Raw genomic sequence first — 21,818 nt, 5'->3', positions numbered from 1 at the left:
CGACATCACCTCACTGGCACCCTTCTCATTAGAAGTAGCTTTTTTTATCTGTCTGTTGGGATGAGTGTTTGGTTTTGCTTTCTTTGTGGTGATGCCATTCTGGGCTGGTGATCTGGGATTAAGGTGGTTGTTACCCACCTACCCCCTCTCGCCCCCCAGGCTTAAGACTCCTTGGTACAGAGCAGTGTATGCTGTCTTTCCTGAGAATTTGGCACAAGACTGTGCTTCCCTGTGCCAGGGTAAAACCCTGGGAGGCACTTAAAAGACTAGAAATGTAACTGGTCCTGACTAATTCCTTGACTTGGTGACCTCCAGGAAAGGCTGGAAAAAGAGAAGAAGCTGACAAAGGGCTTGGGCCAGGCCACTGCCAAGCTCCAGGGGCTCCTGAAGATAAGTCAGGAGCAGTTAACCAAGGAGAAAGAAACAGTAAAGAAGATGCACGAAAAGCTTGAGAAAACGGTACGGGAATTTTCCTTTTCTTCTCCTCTGGCTGGGGAGGAGAGGGGAACAAGAATAAGCACTGATTAAATGCCTACTGTGTACCAGGTGCTTCACATAGCATCTCGTTTGAGGCTTTACAACAACCCTGGTAGGTCGATGCTGTTATTATCCGTTTTACAAATGAGGAGGATGAGGCAAATGAGTTAAGTGACTGCCCAGGTCACTGACTACTGTTGCTACTACTAATATAGCACTTATGTGCTGAGCACTTGATAGCTCTTACCTCGTTTGATTCTCACAACCCTGGGAGGGAGGTGCTGTTATCTCCATTTTACTAAAGCAGACAGGAGTTGAAGAACCTGTCCAGGGTGACAGAATTAATAATGATTAATAATGCCAGGCCCTGAACTAAGTGCGTTATAATTGTTGCCTCGTTTGAGTCTCACACTTAACTCTGAGAGATGTTTTTCTCTTTTGAGGTTACTGGATACTAACAGCTTTTACCGTGCTCCCCCTCCCTCCCCCACCCATTGATTAGCTTGTTTGAGCAACCTGAGATCCTCCCTTGGAGAGCCAAGGTTTGGGAACAGCTCACATCCAGCAGGGAAGAAGGCATCCCAAAAAGTGGGACTGGGCTATTTTGGGCTTACTCAAGGGCCAGGTTTGGGGGAATGGTTCAGTTACTAGCTATCCACACTGTAGGGCTTCTTGTAGTCACTTAGGAAGGGCTTCCTACCTATAGAATGGCTATTTGAAGGATTTCCTTCCTGATGTAGCAACCCCTTGCCTAACTCTGTACCCTCTTCTTCCACAGGAGGATGCTGGTAGTACAAAGGAAGGGACCTCTGTCTGAAACACCTCTGGAATTAAAAGTTCCTTGTTCAACTTTACCAAAATGCCTTACACATTCCTTAAAAACAAACCAACCTGAAAAAAATACACGTTCCACATCCTGTAGCTATGAGACAGAAGCCATTAGTGAACCAGAACCTTTAAGATTCACCAAAAACAAAACAAAAACAAAAACATACTACAGGCACCACCTTTGTAAAGGAATCTTTGTAACGCTTTCTAAAACGGTATTCCCTGGGGCAAGCCCTGGACTGTCAGGAAGCGGACTCCAAAGCCTTTATTAACTCTTCTGTATGAACAGAACCCATGAATGTGTGAAACAGGGGAGGGGAATGGGGGGGGGCAGTGGGAGGGAGAAAGTCTATGTATCCGTACATCAATCAGTGCAATTGTTTTTTGGTGGGGGTGGGAGTGCAGAGTTGTTGAGAATGGGGAGAAAGAGGAGGCTTGAGAGAGAACCGTCATGGAAGTGGGCCATGCAGTTGCCAACAAGACCTGATTGTGAATTTCTGGATGTTACTGCTATTAAAACTAATGTTGTAGCCATCACGGGCATTCCTGGTTTTCTTTTCCCATTGGGGTTTGCTCTCCTAGGCCAGGGTCCCCAGGCTTCCCAGAACTCCAAAGGCACAGGTGTGGAGGTTGGGGCAAGAAGTTCTCAGTTGAATTGGAAGGATCAAAATGTTCATTTTCTTCCCCAGACAAGTCAACAGCATTTGTGTGGTGTCCCTCATAGGCACAATGATGGTAGAGGGAATAGAAGGCACCTTGTCTACCCACCTCCAGGCCCCCCCAGGTTTAACATTAACAGGCCAAGCACAGGCAATAATCCTACCCAATTGGGCCACTGCTGACACCTGAGCTCCAAGGCTTCCATTAAAGGAAAAAAATCTAATGATATGCTGTTTTTTCCTTTGTTATTCCCATCAGAGAATTAGGGGAAGGTAACCATTATAACACCTGGCAAGCAGATGGAATTTGTTATTCTTCACTCTCCCCACCCTTAGCCTTTCGGTCTGAATTTGCTAGTAATTGGGTTGTGGGTGGCCTTGTGCACAGCAAGGACGAGACTGTGGGAATAAACAAGGTATCTCTATCCTAGGCTTGGAAAACTATTTATTCCCTGACAGCAGCCAGCTCTGGTCGTAACTGCCCGAGTGACTGAAACATTCAGAAGTTCCTTGGCAGTGGTTGGAGTATAGTGATTGTAGCTTACCAAGCAGATGGGATGTCATGCAGCTGGTATAGATCCATAATACTTAGAAGAGTCCATGCCACCCCCTCAAAATCCAGACAGTGGATGTGGTCCACTGGAGAGTACCTTTTGTCACTGCTAAGAATTGGCGGGGTGAGAGCCTAGACCTGAGTCTACTGTGTGAGTTTTAGAATATTTAACCGTCCATCTACCTATTTGCCATTTTTCTGAAAATCCTGGTCTCCCAGGATGATAGTTTCAAACAGAAAGCAAAAAACAAACCTTTGGTCCCTTTGAAAGGAAGGTACTTTGTGCAAATACAAGATAGTTTTATTACTCTGTTTAAATTGATCTTTGTGTACTCTGTGGGTGTTAGCAAAGTCCATTTAATCATCTACTGACAAGGGCGAACTCCCCTGGTTATGTTACAGCAGTCCAAAAAAACCTATTTCCCTGAAGCACAGTGCTGAAGAAAGGGCACTAGATTTGCAGTCTGAAGATATGGATCCAAATCCCAGCTTGGCAGCTTACAGTGTGACCTGAGCAGCTCACTTCCCTGGGACTCAGTGTCATCATCTATAAAATGAGTAGGTTGTGCTGGGAGCTCAGGGGAATATCTGATTTATGTTCTAGAAGTTTCCCTCACATCTACACACCACCATGCAAAGTACCTTCCTCATCACAACCCTGAGTCCAAGTACAGGTAATGAGGGTTTCCATCTTATGGACCGTACATCTAGAGTTGGGAGGGAACTAATTCCATGGCCAACTTGCTTGTTTTACAAATGAGCAAACTGAGGCCCAGGGACAAAGTTAATGACATACCTAAAGTTACTCAAGTAGTAAAAATGAGAGGTGACATTTGAGCTGGGGCCTCCAATTCCAGAGCAAGTGCCTCTTGAAGGGAAAGCAAGGGGCTTGTCTGAAGTCACATAGGGGGAGCACTGCGTTTTGAACTTGGGTCTTCTAAGTCTTATTCCCATTACATGACACTGCCTTCCTAAGATCTAAACAGAAGGTTAAGAAAGTGTAAGGGAGTTGAGACCTGTGTTTCTTTTCTCAGTCTATACTATTAACTTATTTTGTCTGCAGAAATCACTCATGTCTCCAGACCTGTTTTAGCCTCATCTGTATGAGACAGGTAGGTGAGATAGTGGGTAGAGTGTTGGGTCTGGAGTCAGGAAGACATCTTCCTGAGTTCAAATCTAGCCTCAGATACTAGCTTTATGTATATATGCCTCGGTGAAGCACTTAACCCTATTGGCCTTGTTTTCCTCATCTGTAAAATGACCTGGAGAAGGAAATGGCAAACTACTCCAGTATCTTTGCTAACAAAACCCCAAATGGGGTCACAGAGTTGGACATGACTGAAAAATGATTTAAAAAAAAAATCATGTTATTATTCAGGAAACTGCATTGAGGTTGGAGCTTAACTCTGCTTGCCTTGGAGGTGTTATAAGATTTAGTGGCAAAGATGGGACTTATAACAGTACAAGGAAGTATGTGGCTTCTGTCATCTGTCAGTGAATAATAAGGGAGCTCAGAGCGAGTAGTTGGGCCAGATAGTCAGGGAAGGCTTCATAGATTATGTGAGATTTGAGCTGGACCTTGAATAAGTAATTTGGGCATGGGGAGATAATTATAGAATTCCTTCATTCTTTAGCTATCATCTCATTGTGTTAGTCACCCTCTTGCTCTACAGATCCACTACAACCGTTTTTTGTTTGGTTTGTCAGTATTTCCCACATTTAGGTTGTAGTTTTGGTGCCTAATTATGGCAGATCCCATCAGCCGCTGGCTCTGGGCAGGCTTTTCTGGGTGAATTCACTGCGTATGCCCTCTGGCTGTCCTCATTTCACTCAGGGCCACCCTACTGCCTTCCTAGGTCAAATGTCACCGCCTTGGCGACACTGGGATTGTAAGCTTCTTGAGAGCTTGGATCCCCAGCACCTACCACAATGCCTACCACATGGCAGCTACTGAATAAATGTTTGTCAGTGGGTTAACCAGGAACCAAGTACCAGCCTCATGTACATCATTAGTGTAAGAGAAGATCCCCATGACACCCTTTATCTGTGTCATGTAAAAACTGTGCAAACTGAGCTAGAAACAGAAAACTAGGGAAGTGCTCAGGCACCTAAGACTCAGAAATTGAGTGAAGGGGGCAGCTATGGTGATGGACATTGGGAAAGTCCCATTATTTCCAAGTAATATCCTAAATTGTGGTTCTGTGCTTTTCCTCTCATATAGTAAATAGCACCAGGATTTCCTCATCAGAGCAGCCATGAGGGCCTAAGGGACCATTGAAACAATGAAGTTGGCCTGAGCTGAGAGGAGCTCTTTCTCAATCCTTTACTCCTCTCTCTAGTGGGCTTGTAAGTTTAGGCCTGTCCCAAATTATAACACTTAATACAGTCTTCCTGCCTTACAAATTCAGGGAGAAACTCCCCAAAGTTGTTCCCCCCACCACTTTTGCCAGTCTAGATGCTGATGCTCATGCCCTTTCTGCCAGCAGAGGGCACTTCAGTTGCCTTCCACCCTGTAAAACTTGTTTTGGATTTCGTACTGATCCATGAGAATAAGCCATTGATTTCCAACTGCTGTATTCACTGCTTCATGGTAACCTACTTAAGGGGGAATGGATATTCTTAATGTGTTTCAAGTTTTGCAACCCTGTGAAGTAGATGTAATAAAAGTATTGTGATCCCCATTTTTTATATGAAGAAATGGGCTCAGAGTGGATTAAATGGAACTATTGTGGTCCAGAATGCTAGAATTGAAATCAGTGGACTTGCATTCATATCCCACCGTTGCTCTCTTGCTACCTACCGGACCTTGGATTTCTGTGCACCTTTGACCCTTTGCTTAAAATGAGAGGGCAGGATTAGATGATTCTTCAGGTCCCTTCTAGCTTTAAATCTATGATCCTATAACATGTCCATTAACTTGAACCTGAACCTCATGAACACTGACTTTGGAGACAAGACCTAGTTTCAAAGCCTGGCTGCGTGTGACCTTGGGTCACTTCTCTGGGTCTGTTTCATTTTTTTTCATCTGCAATAAAAGGTATTGATCTCTGAGGTAGGTCTGTTACACCATTAAGTCTTATAAACCTGGCACTCTGGGTTTTGTGTTGGATCCTTTTTGTATTTGGCTCTTGCTAAATTATCAGGCTGATCATTGGGCATTAGCAGTTTCCTTGATCTGGCATTAATGTAAAATTATTACCTACAAATATGACCATGTTGAGTGTCCAGGAATCTACTGGATTTTATAAAACGATAAATACATTCCAGTGTAGGCACCTCTCCATCTGGCCCTTGCAGGGTGGTTTACTATGAGCTATCCAGAGTTCATGATGTAAGTTGTCTAGGTAGCGCTAGGTCACAGCTCTAAGAGATCCCTCCCCTAGTTCCAATAACTCTCCTTTGGTGAAATGATCCACTTTCTTAGTGATAATAATCTCCTATTTCTATAATGATGTAAGGTTTGCAAAGTGCTTTATGTACATTGTATCAGTGGAGGCAGGTGCTATTCTCATACAGACGAGAAAACTGGCTCAGGCTATATGAACTTGCTGCATTGTCTGAGGAAGGATTTGAAAGTCTTCCAGACACTAATACTTCATCTTCTGTACCATGATGTCACTTGCATGGTTTCAGTGGTCAATAACTCTGTTTACTTATAAAACAAAGGGATTGTACGAAATGATGCCTAAGGCTCTTGACATTTTTAAGGGGGAGAATGGCACCTACTATGGGCAAGGTGCTAGGCTAAACACTTCGTAAATATCACATTTGATCCTCACAACCACTTTGGGAGGTAAGTGCTGTTATCCCCATTTCCATTTGAAGAAACTTAAGGCAAACAGGTTAAGTGACTTTCACAGTCACACAGCTATTAAGTGTCTGAGGCTGGATTTGAACTCAGGGTTTCCTAGTGTATCAACTCTTAACAGGTTTGTACCATCTCAAGGGCCAGGAAAGTAATACATTGCTTACTGTATTTTATTATTAAGTCTAACAAGGATTCTTTGAGAAATACTTTGACCTAAAAGAGACCCTATTGGTAAACCAATCCATTCTCTCACTTGACAGAAGATGAAGCTATGGTCCAGAGTTAGCTAATAACAAACCCAAATTTGGATTTTTTCCCCCATCTTCCTTGTCTCAGACCAGTTTTCTCTTATCACATTAGACTGACTTAAAATTATCCATGTTTTATGGAGAAAAACCTCATATCAAAGTCTCAGCTAATAAAACATCTAGACCTACCCAAGTCCCTAGGCTCTGGGGACCCTTGAGCTTTAGGACCCTTCTGGATAAGACATTTTGCTGGTGACTCTTCTCATCAAAATTCCCAATCCAGGAAGTGAGTCTCAATAGTGGCCAAATTGGCCATGTTGTATCTACTGTTTTCCAGCTGCAGCCTGACTGGAATTCCCTTTGGAACCAGTTTAGTATAGTTATATAAATGGCTAAAAATATGTGGTATCTTTCCTCTAATATTTCCACCCCTGGTGGTCCAGAAGCTGATGAAAAAAGGCAAGAAACAGCACTGTGTCAGCACAGAATGTTACTGCTATGGTCACGCAGTAGCTCAGTGATTTTAAGACAAGCTGGATTTTATTACTTTTGAGTCACTGGTCTTAATGTAGGTATACCTTGCTTAATGTATTTCTGAAAAGTGTAAATGCAAATCATTTTCCCAACGATTCTTGTTTTTTGAAATTATAGTCTTCAGCCCCCATTGTTGATCAGGCTTCATTTAACACTGGCTTTTAAGTTTTTCTGCCAGTAGCACCTTGGTTAAGCAATAAAATCGCAAGGGAACCCCTAAATCTAGAAGGAATTCTGTATTTAAAGGCACCTGTGTTTGGCTGTTCACATAGACTTTTCTTGCATTAACCTGCGTAGCTATAATTTTAATTGGCAACAAGGAGCAAGGCTTAGAGAACAAAGTGATGGACCCAAAGGGTACAATTCCTCTCATTTTACAGGTCATTTATTTCAACTACATTCATTTTGGAAATGAGAAAATTCGTTGTGTCAAATTTGCCACAAGTGTTAAGTAGAGGGGAGACTCCCTCTCTGCCATGCTCCTCAGAAATGAAGAAAGACAACATTTAAGTGCAAATATTTTTTTAAGTATAGGAATGTCTGCAGATATTGCCAGACCCAAATCTAGCTGTCATCTAGCTACCTGAGTTTAGTCTTAGTCTGGTGCTGTTTGTATTCCCATTTGGATTCCTCATGTACCAAACCAAACTCTTTTTGTTACTCACATACCAGCACATGCCCTTTAAAAGCCCTCTTCCCATGGACACAAAGATTCTTGCTACTTACTACCAAAGACTTGCTTCCTATGCTGGGGCTTGTTCACTTTGCAGCACGATGACAGAAAAGAGGAGCAGCCCCTCCCTTTCTGTACATTGCCTGAACAAAGCCAGGTGACTCAGCGGATAGCATGCTGAGTCAGGAAGACCTAAAGTTCAAATCTTACCCAAGACTGGCTGTGACCTTGGGAAAGTCACCACCTCTGCCTGTTCCTTTAACTGCACCATCAATCACCAAACTTAGTTACAAAGCATTGTGCTTGACACAAAGGCTTGTTCTCTACACCACCACACCACCCCCCTCCCCAAATGTTCTGTCCCAGAGCCAAAGAGCTGGCTGTGATGGGAGTGATCTTAAAACTGGCACTCCTTGCTACATGATGGTAGCTGCCAATGGGACAGAATGTACTTAGTAGCATAAACCTGACTTTTCCCTCCTTGAGGCAAAAAAGCTTTTTCTGGTGGAGAGATAGCAAGCTAGACTCCCTTGTTATGAGAGCTGCTAGCACTTAAAACAGCATTTTAAGGTTTGCAAAGCACTCTACATGTATCATGTCAATTGATCCTCACAATGCTGGGAAGTAGGTGCTCTTATCCCCATTTTATAGTTGAGGAAATCTGAGTCAGAGTTTAACTGACTTGCATAGAGTTGAAGAGCTAGTGTCTGAAGCCCAAACTGACTCAGGCCTTCTTCAGTGCTTTGTCCGTGATGCCACCTAGCTACCCAATTAGACAAAAATAGGATGAGAACTTGCCCTCAGTAACAACCTGTCTGAAGCAGGACTTAAATCCAGCCTTTCTGATCCCAAACCTAGCATTCTATCTTGGTTGTATGAAATTTTAATTTAATTAAAAAAAAAGAATTCAGGGCATTCTTTTCTTTTTGATGTGATTCCTTCAAAAAAGAACAATTAGATGAATTAGGTTTTAATACTTCAATATCCCATGACTTCAGAAGTAGGCACATGACTCCCTCTCCTTGACTTAGGCAGGTTGTAATCCCTCCACACCTTGATTGATCATGTCATGAGTAGCTGTGGCTGAAACATTTCATGACCAAACCTCTGGCACTGACCTCTCCAAATGTAGCTAGAATAGGTAGCAAATAATAGACAATCCAACACCAATTCTGGACCATCTACATTCATGAATCATCTTCCTTTCCTACCTAGCCTACTAAATAAAAGACAACACTATATCCACTTGGTCCATTAACAGGGTATCTAATCTCAACTGGGACCTCCTTGCTGCACAGTCCCCATGGCAAATAACCCAAAGTTCTTCTCTCTTCAAGCTCGTACCACCACTTCCTCTATGTTCCCTTTCTGCTAATTTGCCTTAAGATGAGGTGAACTCCTTTACCCTGACCCCACACCTCAAAATTACTCTAGTGATGGCCATTCTTTTCATCAAGGAGGTAGCCCTTTTCCATCCCATCCCTCCAGGGGGTTCCTACCAACATGTCTGCATCTCCCATTATTAAAACTTTCACATAGCCCTTCCACTCCGTGTTATGCCTCTCCACAGCCAAATCCCTGAGTCCATTTCACTACCCACTCTAAACCCTCACAAGAATCCACTTCCTGACAAACTGCTCTCTCCAAGATTATCATCTGAACTATGAAACATGATGCTTTTTTCTACTTGCCTTCTCTGCGTCTTTTGACATGACCAACCACAACTTGGATACTCTCTTTCCCTTGGGTTGTACAATACTGCTGCTGTCTCCTCCTACCTGCTAAATCACTTACATCCCATCACCAATTGCCAATGTACCACGAACCCTTCTTCTTTATGTGCTCTGGGTATCTCACCAGCTTCTATTGGCTCTATTATATGGAGATGAATTCCCATATCTACATTATCAGCCCTTATTTTTTCTTAACTCCAGGTTCCAATACAAACATCTTCTTAATAGTTCTACCTTCATATCACCTTACCACAAATTAAACTCACTTCCCACCTCCCATAAACCCACCATTTCCAATTTTACACTTTCCCCCTGCACTTTGGTCAAAAACATCCAGTTGCCTAGTCCTATGAAAAGAGTACTGACATCTCAAATCCATCCTTTTTCTTATTAACACCCTGGGTTCAGGACTTCATTACCTCTCCTAAAACAATAGCATCCTAATTTGTTTCCTTGCTTCTAAATTTTTTCCCCTCTCCAATCCATCCTCCTTATTTTTAAGACATAAATATAACTACACCACTCTCCGGCTCTACAATCTTTAGTGTCTCCCTAACACATAATGAACAAACCTCATGTTGGCAGTCAAATCCCTCTACAATCTGATTCCCACCTAAGTTTTCAGACTTTCCCCTTTTCTCAATTCCCACACTCTATGTCATTCCAAGTAAACTTGAAAACTAGCTAGCTGTTCAAATTTGCATCTCTGTTCTTTTGCCCAGCCTGTTATGTTTTTCCTTTCTACCTCTGACTCTTAGAATCCCTACTTTCCTTTCAAGACTCAACTCAGGTGCCACCCCTTATGAAAAGTCATGGCTAATGCCCCCAAGTGGGCATTTTTTCCCATCTTGAATTTTCTTGTACTTGCTAATCTGTTTAATTTTATAACCTGACAGGTTCCCTTGGATTAGTTTGTTCTGGCATCAGGATTGTGTAAGTCATGAACATTTCATATCCCAGAAAGACTAATTACTAGCAGAGGACATTTACTCAGTACTTTAAAGTCTGCAAAGTGCTTTACGTATATCATCTCAACTGGTCCTCAGAACAACTGTTAAGTCCTCTGTCCTCAACGGAACCCATGAAGAAATTACACAGGAGACTAGTTAAAAATGCTTCCTTTATTAAATAAAGCCAATCTGCTACCGCTAGATTTGTTTTGTGCATCTCTACACTGTCCAAAAGTGTTATGCCCATGGTGTTAAGACAATCACTGAAAGCTTTCGTAAAGTAGATGATTAAAGTGAGTATTATGTTTCATACCTGTTACCCATTTCACATACAATCAACATATCTCTATAGGAAATTAAGAAGTCTCCCCACATCCCAAAGTAAACATCTGCTTAATGATCTTCCGTAGCTTACAGTACTAGAAGCAGGATAGTTCTGAAGGATACATGATTCAAGATCTCACAAGCCTCCTAGCTTGTCAACACAACATTCTGTTGTCTTCACTGACAAACCAAGTTACTGTAGAACTAGAATTTGTTTTGTGTCATAATTTGGTGTAAGATAAAGGTATTCCACAATCACTCCAGAATGCACTGTAATTTCCAGAATGAGAGATTACTTCATCAGAACAAAGTCTCACAGCCAGTGAATAGAAGAGCTTTACCACAGGTTCGAGGAGTTGCTTCCTGTGTTCTATGTGCTTTAAATAGTGCTTTGAAAGATTAGCATTCACTACTTGTGTACACAAATTTAAGGCAGTCTTTATCACACATTAACTGTTAAAGTGAAGACAGCCTGGCTTGACTTACTACTGTATTTAGTGGATTAGTACTGGTTTAGAATTTGAGGAGAAAGGCTTCCCATTCATTCAAACCTATTTAGCTCAAGGAAGGTTTTTTTTAAAAAAAGGGGGGGGGGGCTAAATTGCCATCAAATTATGAACAATATGGTAATCAAAGGAGAGACAGTAACTATACAAGTTACAAAAATACCTATTAATTCTCCATTCTATCCTTATGGCCACTTTTTTCTTTTAATTGCATAATTAAAAACCCTGAGCTTAAAACAATAATTTTAAATCCAACTTGCCAAATAGACTATCAGACAGCAAAAATTTAATTTACAACCAATGAAACTTTAGATTTTAGATTTATTTAGGGTTATTTTATACAGGTTTATATAATATCTCATTTAATCTAGAACAAGACAGCTCCCCCTCAGTGAAACCCTGGCCTAAGTATATTTGTTTTACATATTTAGCAAGAAGATACATTAAACATGGAAGCTTTTCAGCCTTGTGGCACTGACATGACCATCTACACAGGACATCCTTCAAAAGCTACAATTAAGGACCCTCCTAGTTTCTCAGCAATAGAAGCTCGGTTGAGATCTTCTGGTCCATTTGCTTGACATTCATGTTTAATGCCTGTAGCAGAAAAGAAAAACAAACCACAATTCACTTAATGAAGCAATTTATAATTTCTCTTTACATCTAATTGCTACATTTTTCAGATCAATATGAGGATGTTCCAACAATCGTGTTTTGGAGCATCAATGAAATACCAATTTTAATTGAGAATTACTAAAACCAAAATTTCTATCAAGAATCTTGATAGCTATAAAAACCAGTTACTTCACCTCAATATAGAAATTTAACAGTTAAAACAATTGTCCACAACCTGGTTTGCTTTGTTTCTTTCATTCCAATCAAGCACGAGAGTTCTACAATATGATAGCTTTTCTATGACATGAACTAAAAATCATTAAATTCTTGGGGAATGACTAAGCAAATTGTGGTACATGATTGTGATGGATTATGATGCTATAATATACTGGTTATTCATATAGTTATTCCTCAGTTTTCTACATAACTGGCCCACCTCCTTTTTGGTCATTTATCTTCCTTATGATATTCTTTATTTTTATATTCCTGAATAATTTTTGTTGGTTGTATATCTGCTTGTCCCAGCGATGCCTCTTTCCAGTGCCTTTTAGGTGAATGACTATTTAATTCTTTCATGATACACAGACAACAGCATCAACAGAAATATATACTGAATTAAAAAAAAATAAGATGCATCTTTGTTTTGGGAAGAACTCAGATGTCACTGAAAGCACTCATTCTCTTCATTCTCCTGTTGTGGCTGCTGTTCAATTATGTCCAAATCCAGGTGACCACGGACTCTATTCATGGGGTTTTCTTGGCAAAAATACTGAAGCAAACAAGGGGCTAAGTGAAGTGACTACAGCTGAATTGGAACTCAGATGTTCCTGATTACATTCTTCATATGCTTATTTTTTTACCTATGTAACAGGAAATAATAGTTCAGCTAAAGTCTTTTGCTGAGTAATCATATATTTTCATTTCATTGTAGAATATACTTAATATAAATATTAAAGGGCTTGTTGCAATCAACACAATATAATTTACGAACAAATGCACCTGAAAGTCCTCACCAAAGAAAATTCCCCTTCCATGTGGACTAAGTGGGACATTATTTCACGCCAGTGGCAAACATCTTTGGCTAGCATATGTCTTATTTTGATATTAATAATCAGGACATAGAATCAAATTCTTGGTTTGTTTTTTTTCAAGGAATCTTGTTTGACTTTAACATATGAAGAGAGGCATCTTTTTGGAGGAAAATCTTTAAAATGGTGTTTCACTCTAATATCAAATGTTTTTTTAAATAATTAATGAACAAAACACAGGAGGACCTTGGATTTTCTGCATCTTTCAGTCAATGGCATATGTATCAAACTATCTTGTATTTCTTTTGTTATTTACTTATATTTGTACATTTGTCCTTGATAAAATGGAAGCTCCTTGAGGATAGTGACTGGTACAATAGGTGCTTAATTACTGATTAAAAAGATATGATCTGGTATAGAATATCATTTGTGAAAGCCTGTCTCTCAAATCTAAATCAAGAATGTCTTATATGTAAAAAAAGCATTGAGTCAGTAGTTACTGACAATTTCTTGGTTGTTTTTTTCCCAAGTTGGAAGAAACAGAAGCCATCTAGTTCAAGCATATACAAAACCATCTTCTCTACAATAATCACAACAAATGGTTATCAAACCTTTGCTTAAGACCACTAATGAGGAAGAACTCAGTGCCCATTTCTACTCTGGGATAATTCCAATTCTTAGGAAATTTTTTTTTTTTTGGAGGGGAGGATATCAAGCCTAAATGTACTTATTTACTTGTAACTTCTACCCAGTGCTTCCAGTTCTGTTATCGAGGGTGAAATACAACAAGTTTAATTTCTTTTCTACACGATAGCCTCCTAAGTTCTTAAAAGGCAGCTAATTATATGCCTGATGTTGTAGCCATCATCTGCCACCCCTCTGCGCAGAGGCACAAAACCATGTTTCACAATCAGAGAATTAATTCACCATTAATTGGTCTCTGCATTGACACAAGGATCTTTCTTCAAATGCTTATCATAAGCACTGTAATATGAGACGTTCAAGTGTCCTGGGAAATGTTCTTATTGCTTTTTAGCTACATAATAAAAAACAACTCCTTTATTTATAGTATGTCAATATTTATATTCCATTCTTCTAGTTAATACAACAATGCCCTAGTCACTAGAAGAATTTCCTCTTTTTAAAAATTCCAAAAATTAAGTTAGTGTTTATAGCCCCCTCCCCCAAAATCTGGGTGATTATTAGGACCCTCTGACCATATCATTGCAGAAAAAGAAATAGGCCATATAGCAATAAGCTGTCAATTCCCTGCTGGCTTAAATTATCTAAAATCACAGCATTCAAGTCCCCTTTGTTCCAAAGTCAAGGATATACTATTCCATTTGTGCTAAATTCTTTTTGTAATTCAATTTCATTAAGTTCCAAGTCAATATAGTTTATTACTTAGAAGATACAAAAGTATAAGAACTGCTAACTAACCAATTAAATCACACATTTAGAAACAAAATGAAGGGACTATGTACATAGCCAAGAAAATTAAGTAGTCGGCACAACTAGCATATGGCATCAATTGTGGTTAGCAGAGGATGCTTCCACCTCTGTACTTAGTCTCTATTTTAACTTTTGAAACAAAGGAAACACTGATAAGCATCTCTTTTGGACAATAGGTTTCCAAAAATAAAACTTTGCACTTCTGAAAAAGGGGGAAGGGGGGAGGACAGAGGGATAGTCTTTGATGAGCTTCCCCTAGAATTTGAGTGGGAAGGGACCATCTAGCTCAAAGCACATCCAGCTTTTGCTTTTACACCTCTGGTGAGGTGGAATCTGCTTAACCTCAAGGTAGTCCATTTCACTTTAGGATAACTCAAATGATGAGAAAGTTTTTCTTCACATCAAGTCTAAAGTTGTCGTTTTTCAACTTCTACCCATTGTTCCCATGACCTGAATCTATCAGGAAGTTAATTCATACCTGGAAATTTCTTTTTGATTGCGTCCTTGGAGCTTGCATAGATCATTTTACTTTTGAGAGGTGCTAGTTCTGGTGCCCTGGATAAACATACAAAAAGCTTGTTAAAAATAATAATTCAACATTAAGAGAGTCTAGGGAGCATACTTCATTTCACAAATATGAAATATAATAATCCCTTCATTCAAGGTCCTGACAATCTAACAGAAATGTTAAAGCATGTATGCGTAAGTACCTATGGCATAAGCATGGATTCGAGAACTACGAGTTTGATTTCGGGTTAAGTACCGGGAAAACTCTGTAAGAAGATGACCCCTGACTCGAGTCTAGAAGGAAAGGATTTCCACAAGCAGATATAGGAAAGGTGAGAAAGGGGAGTAGTCATCTAGAATAGCTGAGACAAATTTATGGATTGTACTCTCAGAGTTGGAAGGGATATCAGTACATCCTAAGATATGCAGGATAAAAATACAAATGAAGACAGTAATCAGAGAATGATTTCTTTTATAAGCCAAACCTAGCATTCAGCAACAATGTCCATTCACAAGCTGTCAATTTATTGTCAATATGACTTTACATAAAGATAAATTTCATGTCTTCTGCTCCTGAAGGAATACTGAAAATTTTAAACTTCACTTTTATCTTGGCAAAAATGTCCTGAAAAATATAGTTGCTGAATGCAAACTCTTCTTTCCTCCTCAACCTAATCCAACCTTTCTCATTGCTTTCCAAGTTTTAGATCCACCCCCACATTATACTACTATTGCAATCAAATAAAAGAGTTAAATAGTGCTAGCCCTTCTTTAGAATCAGTTAACTATTTCTAAACATGTGGTCAAAGCAAAGACTTTGACTTATCAATAAGGGTCAAGTCAAGAAAAAAAAATGCTGACAGAGATTTCACCTAATATACTTCCTAACTTTCAGAGAAGAATGTACAAATGAAAATGTGATCAGTTTATCCTTGAGTTGCTAAGAAAGGAAATTATCCACCCTTCTAAATATCTTGTTTACCCCAACTCAAACATTTAAATGAAATGAGATACAATAAGAATCTCAGATTTTGTCCTTTATAATTTTGAAGAACTAGAGATATCTTCCTAAAGGGTACATAGAACCTCAATTCAAATATAGAATCCCTAGCTTCCTTGAGGTGGCTAACATTCAATCATTAGATCTGGATTTCCAATAACTCTCCATTGTCAAGTTGCAGGATACAAGAATGAAACTAGAATACTACTCCCATAAGGAACTCATAGATGTTTCTGTTATGAACAGATCCTCTTCCCTTTACCCAAAATACAACAAAAATGTATTACATTATGATACAATTACTAGGATATAAAAGCTATGCCTTCTTTGAACTCATGCTGAAATATATACTCACTCGATAGAAAACTGGAGAATATTAACAGATAGATCTACATTTTCCTTCTTGAAAGGAAAACTATACTGAAATTTTATATATCACTTTAATAAAAAACATGTCACTTTAGTAATAAGAACAGATTAAAATTAAAAGGCAAGTAATACAATCCTATCCTGGGGAAAATTTTTTTTTAAATTATCAAAAGCCTGTTTATCAATATTATTAAATTTGAACACAAATCTACAATCTTTAAATTTGTGTTTCTATTTCTTTAAATAAAGCACCTGAGAAAACAAAGTTTCCATTTTGATTTTTTCTGCTACCTTCCTGTCGCCTTTTTACTTTTTGCTAATACTGTATTATTGTAAAAAAAAAAAAAAGTTATGGTGGATTTATTTTTAGAGTGAAAACCTAAACGCTATCTATCTATCTATCTAACAGCTACATTGAGAAATACTATTTTACTACTGCGGAAAGAAAGAATCACTAATGATGTTGATTTGTACAAATCTCAAGGTATAGTTACAAAATTAAGTTTTGCTGGACTTTCTGGACTTGTTATTTCAATAGTGTAAGGCAGAAGCATAAAAACCACCCCACACTTGAGTACTAAACCAGATTAAGATATAATTGGTAAATATTTAACAAAATAAATAATACAATAGAACATAAATAATTTTAATTAATATGTGTGATTTTCTAAGGCAACATATGTTCCCTGCTACCCTCTGAAGGGGAGTATGCCTGAAGAATAAATTTCCTCTACCAAAACAGATCAGAATTCAGCAACTTATAATCTTAGATAGCTGCCTGAAAAACTGACAGGGTAGATGGCTTACCTTAGTAATGTCACACAACCAATGTGTGACAGAGGTGGAGTTTAAACCAAGGTCTTTGTGATTCTGAAGCTACTTTCTATTTTCTATACCACAATACATTTCTAGTGCTTATTACCACCACAAAAGCTCAGAGGGCACAGTCTAAAATGAGCAGGAGTTGTGTAGTTATGCTCTCCCTTTTCAAGGAGGAGTTCCCCACCAAGCCATCCATCTTGCCCCCCTATCCCAACCCCACATGCACACTGCCAAGGGACCACAAAAAGTCTCTTTTTTCCTTGCATAACCAGGTATTTTTCACATGCCAGAGCCACTACAATGGAAAAAATATGCATTGGGAGTCAAAGGACCTGGATCTAATTCAAGTCTGCATAACATACTATCTTGTGTGTCCCTCAAAGGATTTCATAGTAGGTAGGGTTGCCACTGTGGACTCTCTCCTGTTTGTCACATGACTCATCCATCTCTAGTCTACCCTACCTGTGACTAAAGAAATTTACAAGTCTTGCAGATCTGTTCTAATCCTAACTCTGCCATTTATTAGCTATGGGATCTTGGGCAATTCAGTTAAATCTCTTGGGGTCCTCAAATATTTATCTATAATACTCATCTATGAAGGAACAGATTAGGATTTTTAACCTTTTTTGTCATGTTCCCTCCTTTGGCAATCTTGGGTAGCTTATGGACCCATTTTAAGAATTTTTTCAATGCATAAAATATACAGGATTAAAAAGAAACCAATTCTACTGAAACAATTATCAAAATATTCACAGATCCTAGGTTAAAAACCCTCTGATTCAATGACCTCTAAGGTCCCTTCCAACATTCCATGATCTTGCCTTTGTTTTTTAGCTATCTTTTTAACTTAGGATTTTCTAGAAACATCAAATTGAATGACTGATGGTAGACTCAATCTTAAAAGGCAGCATGTGTATTTTTAAGTATATAAATAAGCTAGTGGTGATTATGCAATTTTTTCAGATTTATTAAATTCAGGATCACAGAACATATAAAGAGAAAAGGTCTTAAAGACATCTAATCAAATTCTTTTGTTTTACAGCTGGGAAAACAGAACCAGAAAGGTTAGGCGACTTGCCCAAGAAAAGTTCAGAACGAGAAAGCTGATAGAATCTAATCTTACAAATTACCTGGAAGTCAGGAAATCAGTCATCTTAATTTGAGCAGAATGAAACAGGTAGAATAAGGAATCTGGTTTCAGAGTTCTCTACCTTTGCCTCAATAGCTATAATTCATATTCTCTACAATGATACAGGTCACAGTCTACTTATAGCTTGGTAGAATGACTCGAAGAGCTGTCATGGCTGAAAAATTACCCTGAGACCAACCTCAAAAGTCTCTAAATTTAGCTAGACTAATCCTCAAGACAGTGAACATATACAGTCCACTGTTGAACCTATATTTAATCTTTCTATCTTGACAGAACCTGTCAGAGATGCTTTCCAATGGTATAGCCTTCAAGAATCCCAGGTCATTTCAATACCACAGAAAGGTATTGAAATAGAATTGTCTAGTAAGTACTAGTGTGGTTAATGAATAAATGTAATTCGTAAATTACTACACCCAGCTCTCAAAGCTAAGAGGTACAGGAAAATTAATCAGGGTATACCTCCCTGTATGTGTATTTCTGAGACAGGATGTAATGGAAAAGCAGTTGCATATTTGAACAAATATTTGAACAAACTACCATTTTCCTTTTGCTTATGGAAGATGGGAAAAGATTGTGCCTTATAATTAGTAAGTACAAAAGCAATATATAAGGTTATCCAAATTTCCAAATGGTATCTCACACAACTCAGGTCCAATCGTAAGGACAATATGAAGTAATGCTAGGTTGTACAACTAAAATTAAGCATGCCAATGATTATATAAAGCTCTCAGTACAAAAATTAAACGAGTTTAGTCCCAGAATGATATAAGAAAATACTATCATCTCAAATCAATTGAATTCCATATTTTGGTGATGCTTACCATAGAAAAAACATCAACTCTTCTTTTCTTGATTCCTTTGTTTCAAAGCTTGCATCATATAAAGCATAGCGACAATCCTTTTCAGGAAGCATTCCCACAAAATGCTTGAAAGGATCAGTAATGGTCACGCCAACATCTCCCACTAAGATCTCTTTGCCTTCTTCCACAATGATGCATTTTTTGTCAGCACTGAGACAAAAGATAACTGCCTTCTTTCTTTTCTTGATTTCTTCTGGTGTGGAACATTTCCGAACCTTCATATCATAGAAAATGCGGCATACTTCATCAGCTACTTGCACTCCTGAGGCCTGTTACCATAGACACAGAAGACAAAGTTCACTTCAGTATTCTGCAAATAATTAAAACACTTAACATTGCCTAATAACAATAACAGAAAATGGGAGCGACATATATTTTCCAAATTGCAAACACCTGACTTGCAAATTCCAAACTGCCGGGATTGTTCTTGTGCACGCCCTGAGCTTCTTATGGTGCTCCTTATGGTGCCCTCTCTTCCCAGCTAACACTTGGACCTAAGGTAGAGCACAGAAGTATTTCTAGAGTTTTCTCTTCTCATAGTGAAGCAAGAAGCCAGAAGTTGCTGTGATGGAAAGCAATGTTCCTGCTGCTGTTTTATTCCCTTCTCATCAAAAGTCATGCAGTTGGCATGGCTGTGCCTGGGAACATCAGCATTTTCCAGCCACTACATTCTCTTCTCACCACGGAATGCATTTGCCCAAAGAAGCAATGCCATAAATGTTAATTAGATTCTCAGCTATGTTCCAGGTTAAACAGAATTTTGTGGGATAGCCTGGGAACCTAACCACTATGTGTAATAGCATTTCTATAGAAAATTGCATTTTAATTTCCAAACAAAGTTATTATGGCCAATAAAATCATCATCCTGGTGCCAATTTCACTAAATTTAGCTAGGGAACTTTGGGAATACACTTGTTTCTAAGCTGGAGTTATCCTATATTATGAATTCCAAAATACACATTTCCCTTCAAATATAAATCAAATTCGTTTTGCTGCAACAAAGGCAGTAAGATTCTATTAGGAAAATCAAAGTAGAGGAAGACTATGTAGATATTTACCATCATAAGCAAATCAGACAGGTATTTACAACTTTGAGAACTCATCTGATATAACATGAACCTTGGCACTGCACTAATTTTCAGGGTAAAATAAATCATATGTGAAATAATTCTTTGTAGGAGAAAATAAGACTGTTGCTGGTCAGTTGTTAAGTCATGTCTAACTCTACGTGATCCTAAGGACAAAGTCCCTGGAATTTTCTTGGCAAAGCTACTGGAGTGGTTTGCCACATCCTTCTCTAATATGCCCCAGTTTTTTGAGGAACTAAGCCAAATAGGGGTTAAGTGATATGCCTAGGGTTACAAAGCTAGTAAGTGTCTAAGGTCAGATTTCACTTCAGATCTTCCTTACTCCAGGTTCAGTGTTCTATCCACTGCACCACTTAGTTGCCCAAATCTCTGTAATCTCTGGGTCCTCAATGACACAGTCAGGAATCTCCAAACCCAGTAAAAATTGTGGGGGGGTATATCACAATGTCCTTTGTGAAATCAAAGGGTTGGTTATCACTAAAAGTGGAATATATTTCTGATTTTTATTATAAAAACCACCAAAAAAATACCCCACTATCATTATGGACAAGTCCTAGAATGCACCCATTGCAAAGACTATGATTAATCTCTATAAGGCAAAACAATTTATATATTTTGCCATGTCAAAACATACCATATTGAAAAGTTCCCAAACAAGACATGAAAAGTACTAACTATATTGCTAATTAGATTAAGCATATGAAATTACAACTGGTTAGAATAATCAAAACTTTTAAACCAGTAAAAATGACTATCAGTTTAATGAGAACAACTTTAAAAATTTTAAAATACATTATAGTACTAACACTCAACTCACTCAAATGTAAAGAGCACTAACTTTTCTTCTGACAGATTCTATCTTTGCTATTTTGTAGAATAACAGAACAGCAAGAAAAAAATTTACTGACAAGAGGCAACTACAATGAACAAATCCATATACTATTTATTATGATCCATCTAGAAATAACTTGGCTATAATGGTTATAAAGACTACCAAAATTATTTAAGAAAATACATATGGAATTATGAATGCCACAAATTCTTCACATAGTTTTTTAATATTAAAATTAATTAAATTAATTTAAAACTATTAACACCAGTGTTTTTCTACACCATTCTTAATTTCATCTACTCAAAATAAATGACAGATTTTGGAAACTATGTATCAGTGAGGTTGTCATAATACCTTGCAAAATTCTCAAATAGATTATTAAATGTATGAATTAAAAAGAAAATAGTGAATATTGAGAGTCCACATGGATTCACTTAAGAACAAATCATTCTAATTAAGTACATGAAGAGGATTAATGTATAATAAGGCCAGAAAAGTAGGTTGAAGCCAGGGTGTGAAAGGTTTTAAATACCAATCAGAGAAGTTTGCATGTGATTGTAGAAATAACTGGGAGCCACTATAGTTTATATAATGGAAATGATGTGGTCAGATGTTGAACTGTCTGTGAGAATGCACTGAAGAGAGAACTGAGAAGTAAGACTGATTTACAGTTAAGATACTGTAAAGTACAGTAAGATGTAATACAGTAAGATATTATAGTAAGATATTGTTAAGAGCCTGAATTAAACAGCAGCAGTATAAGAATAAAATGAGGGAAATCTGGCCTGAAAGAAGCATCATG

The 21,818-nt window shown here is 38.4% G+C and overlaps 2 protein-coding genes across 6 annotated transcripts in view; one reads left to right on the top strand and one right to left on the bottom strand.

Moving 5' to 3' along the window:
• The window catches only part of RRBP1 (ribosome binding protein 1), a 115,711-nt gene extending 113,871 nt beyond the window's left edge, over positions 1 to 1,840 (top strand). For all 4 annotated transcript variants that reach the window (XM_072634518.1, XM_072634517.1, XM_072634516.1 and 1 more), the window contains exons 23-24: positions 316 to 459; positions 1,256 to 1,840. In XM_072634518.1, the coding sequence (XP_072490619.1) occupies positions 316 to 459; positions 1,256 to 1,294 (183 nt within the window). In that variant the 3' untranslated portion in view covers positions 1,295 to 1,840. The remainder of the gene's footprint in view (positions 1 to 315; positions 460 to 1,255) is intronic.
• An 8,779-nt stretch (positions 1,841 to 10,619) lies between these two features.
• DSTN (destrin, actin depolymerizing factor) overlaps positions 10,620 to 21,818 on the bottom strand; it is a 32,821-nt gene continuing 21,622 nt past the window's right edge. For both annotated transcript variants that reach the window (XM_072634520.1, XM_072634521.1), the window contains exons 2-4: positions 19,058 to 19,365; positions 14,867 to 14,943; positions 10,620 to 11,890 (exon numbers count right to left, since the gene is read on the bottom strand). In XM_072634520.1, the coding sequence (XP_072490621.1) occupies positions 11,781 to 11,890; positions 14,867 to 14,943; positions 19,058 to 19,317 (447 nt within the window). In that variant the 5' untranslated portion in view covers positions 19,318 to 19,365 and the 3' untranslated portion in view covers positions 10,620 to 11,780. The remainder of the gene's footprint in view (positions 11,891 to 14,866; positions 14,944 to 19,057; positions 19,366 to 21,818) is intronic.

The sequence above is a fragment of the Notamacropus eugenii genome, chromosome 1, assembly GCF_028372415.1.
Source record: "Notamacropus eugenii isolate mMacEug1 chromosome 1, mMacEug1.pri_v2, whole genome shotgun sequence".
Classification (NCBI taxonomy): Eukaryota; Metazoa; Chordata; class Mammalia; order Diprotodontia; family Macropodidae; genus Notamacropus; species Notamacropus eugenii.
Note: the sequence above shows the minus strand (reverse complement) of the source record. Positions and strands in the feature narration are given on the sequence as shown.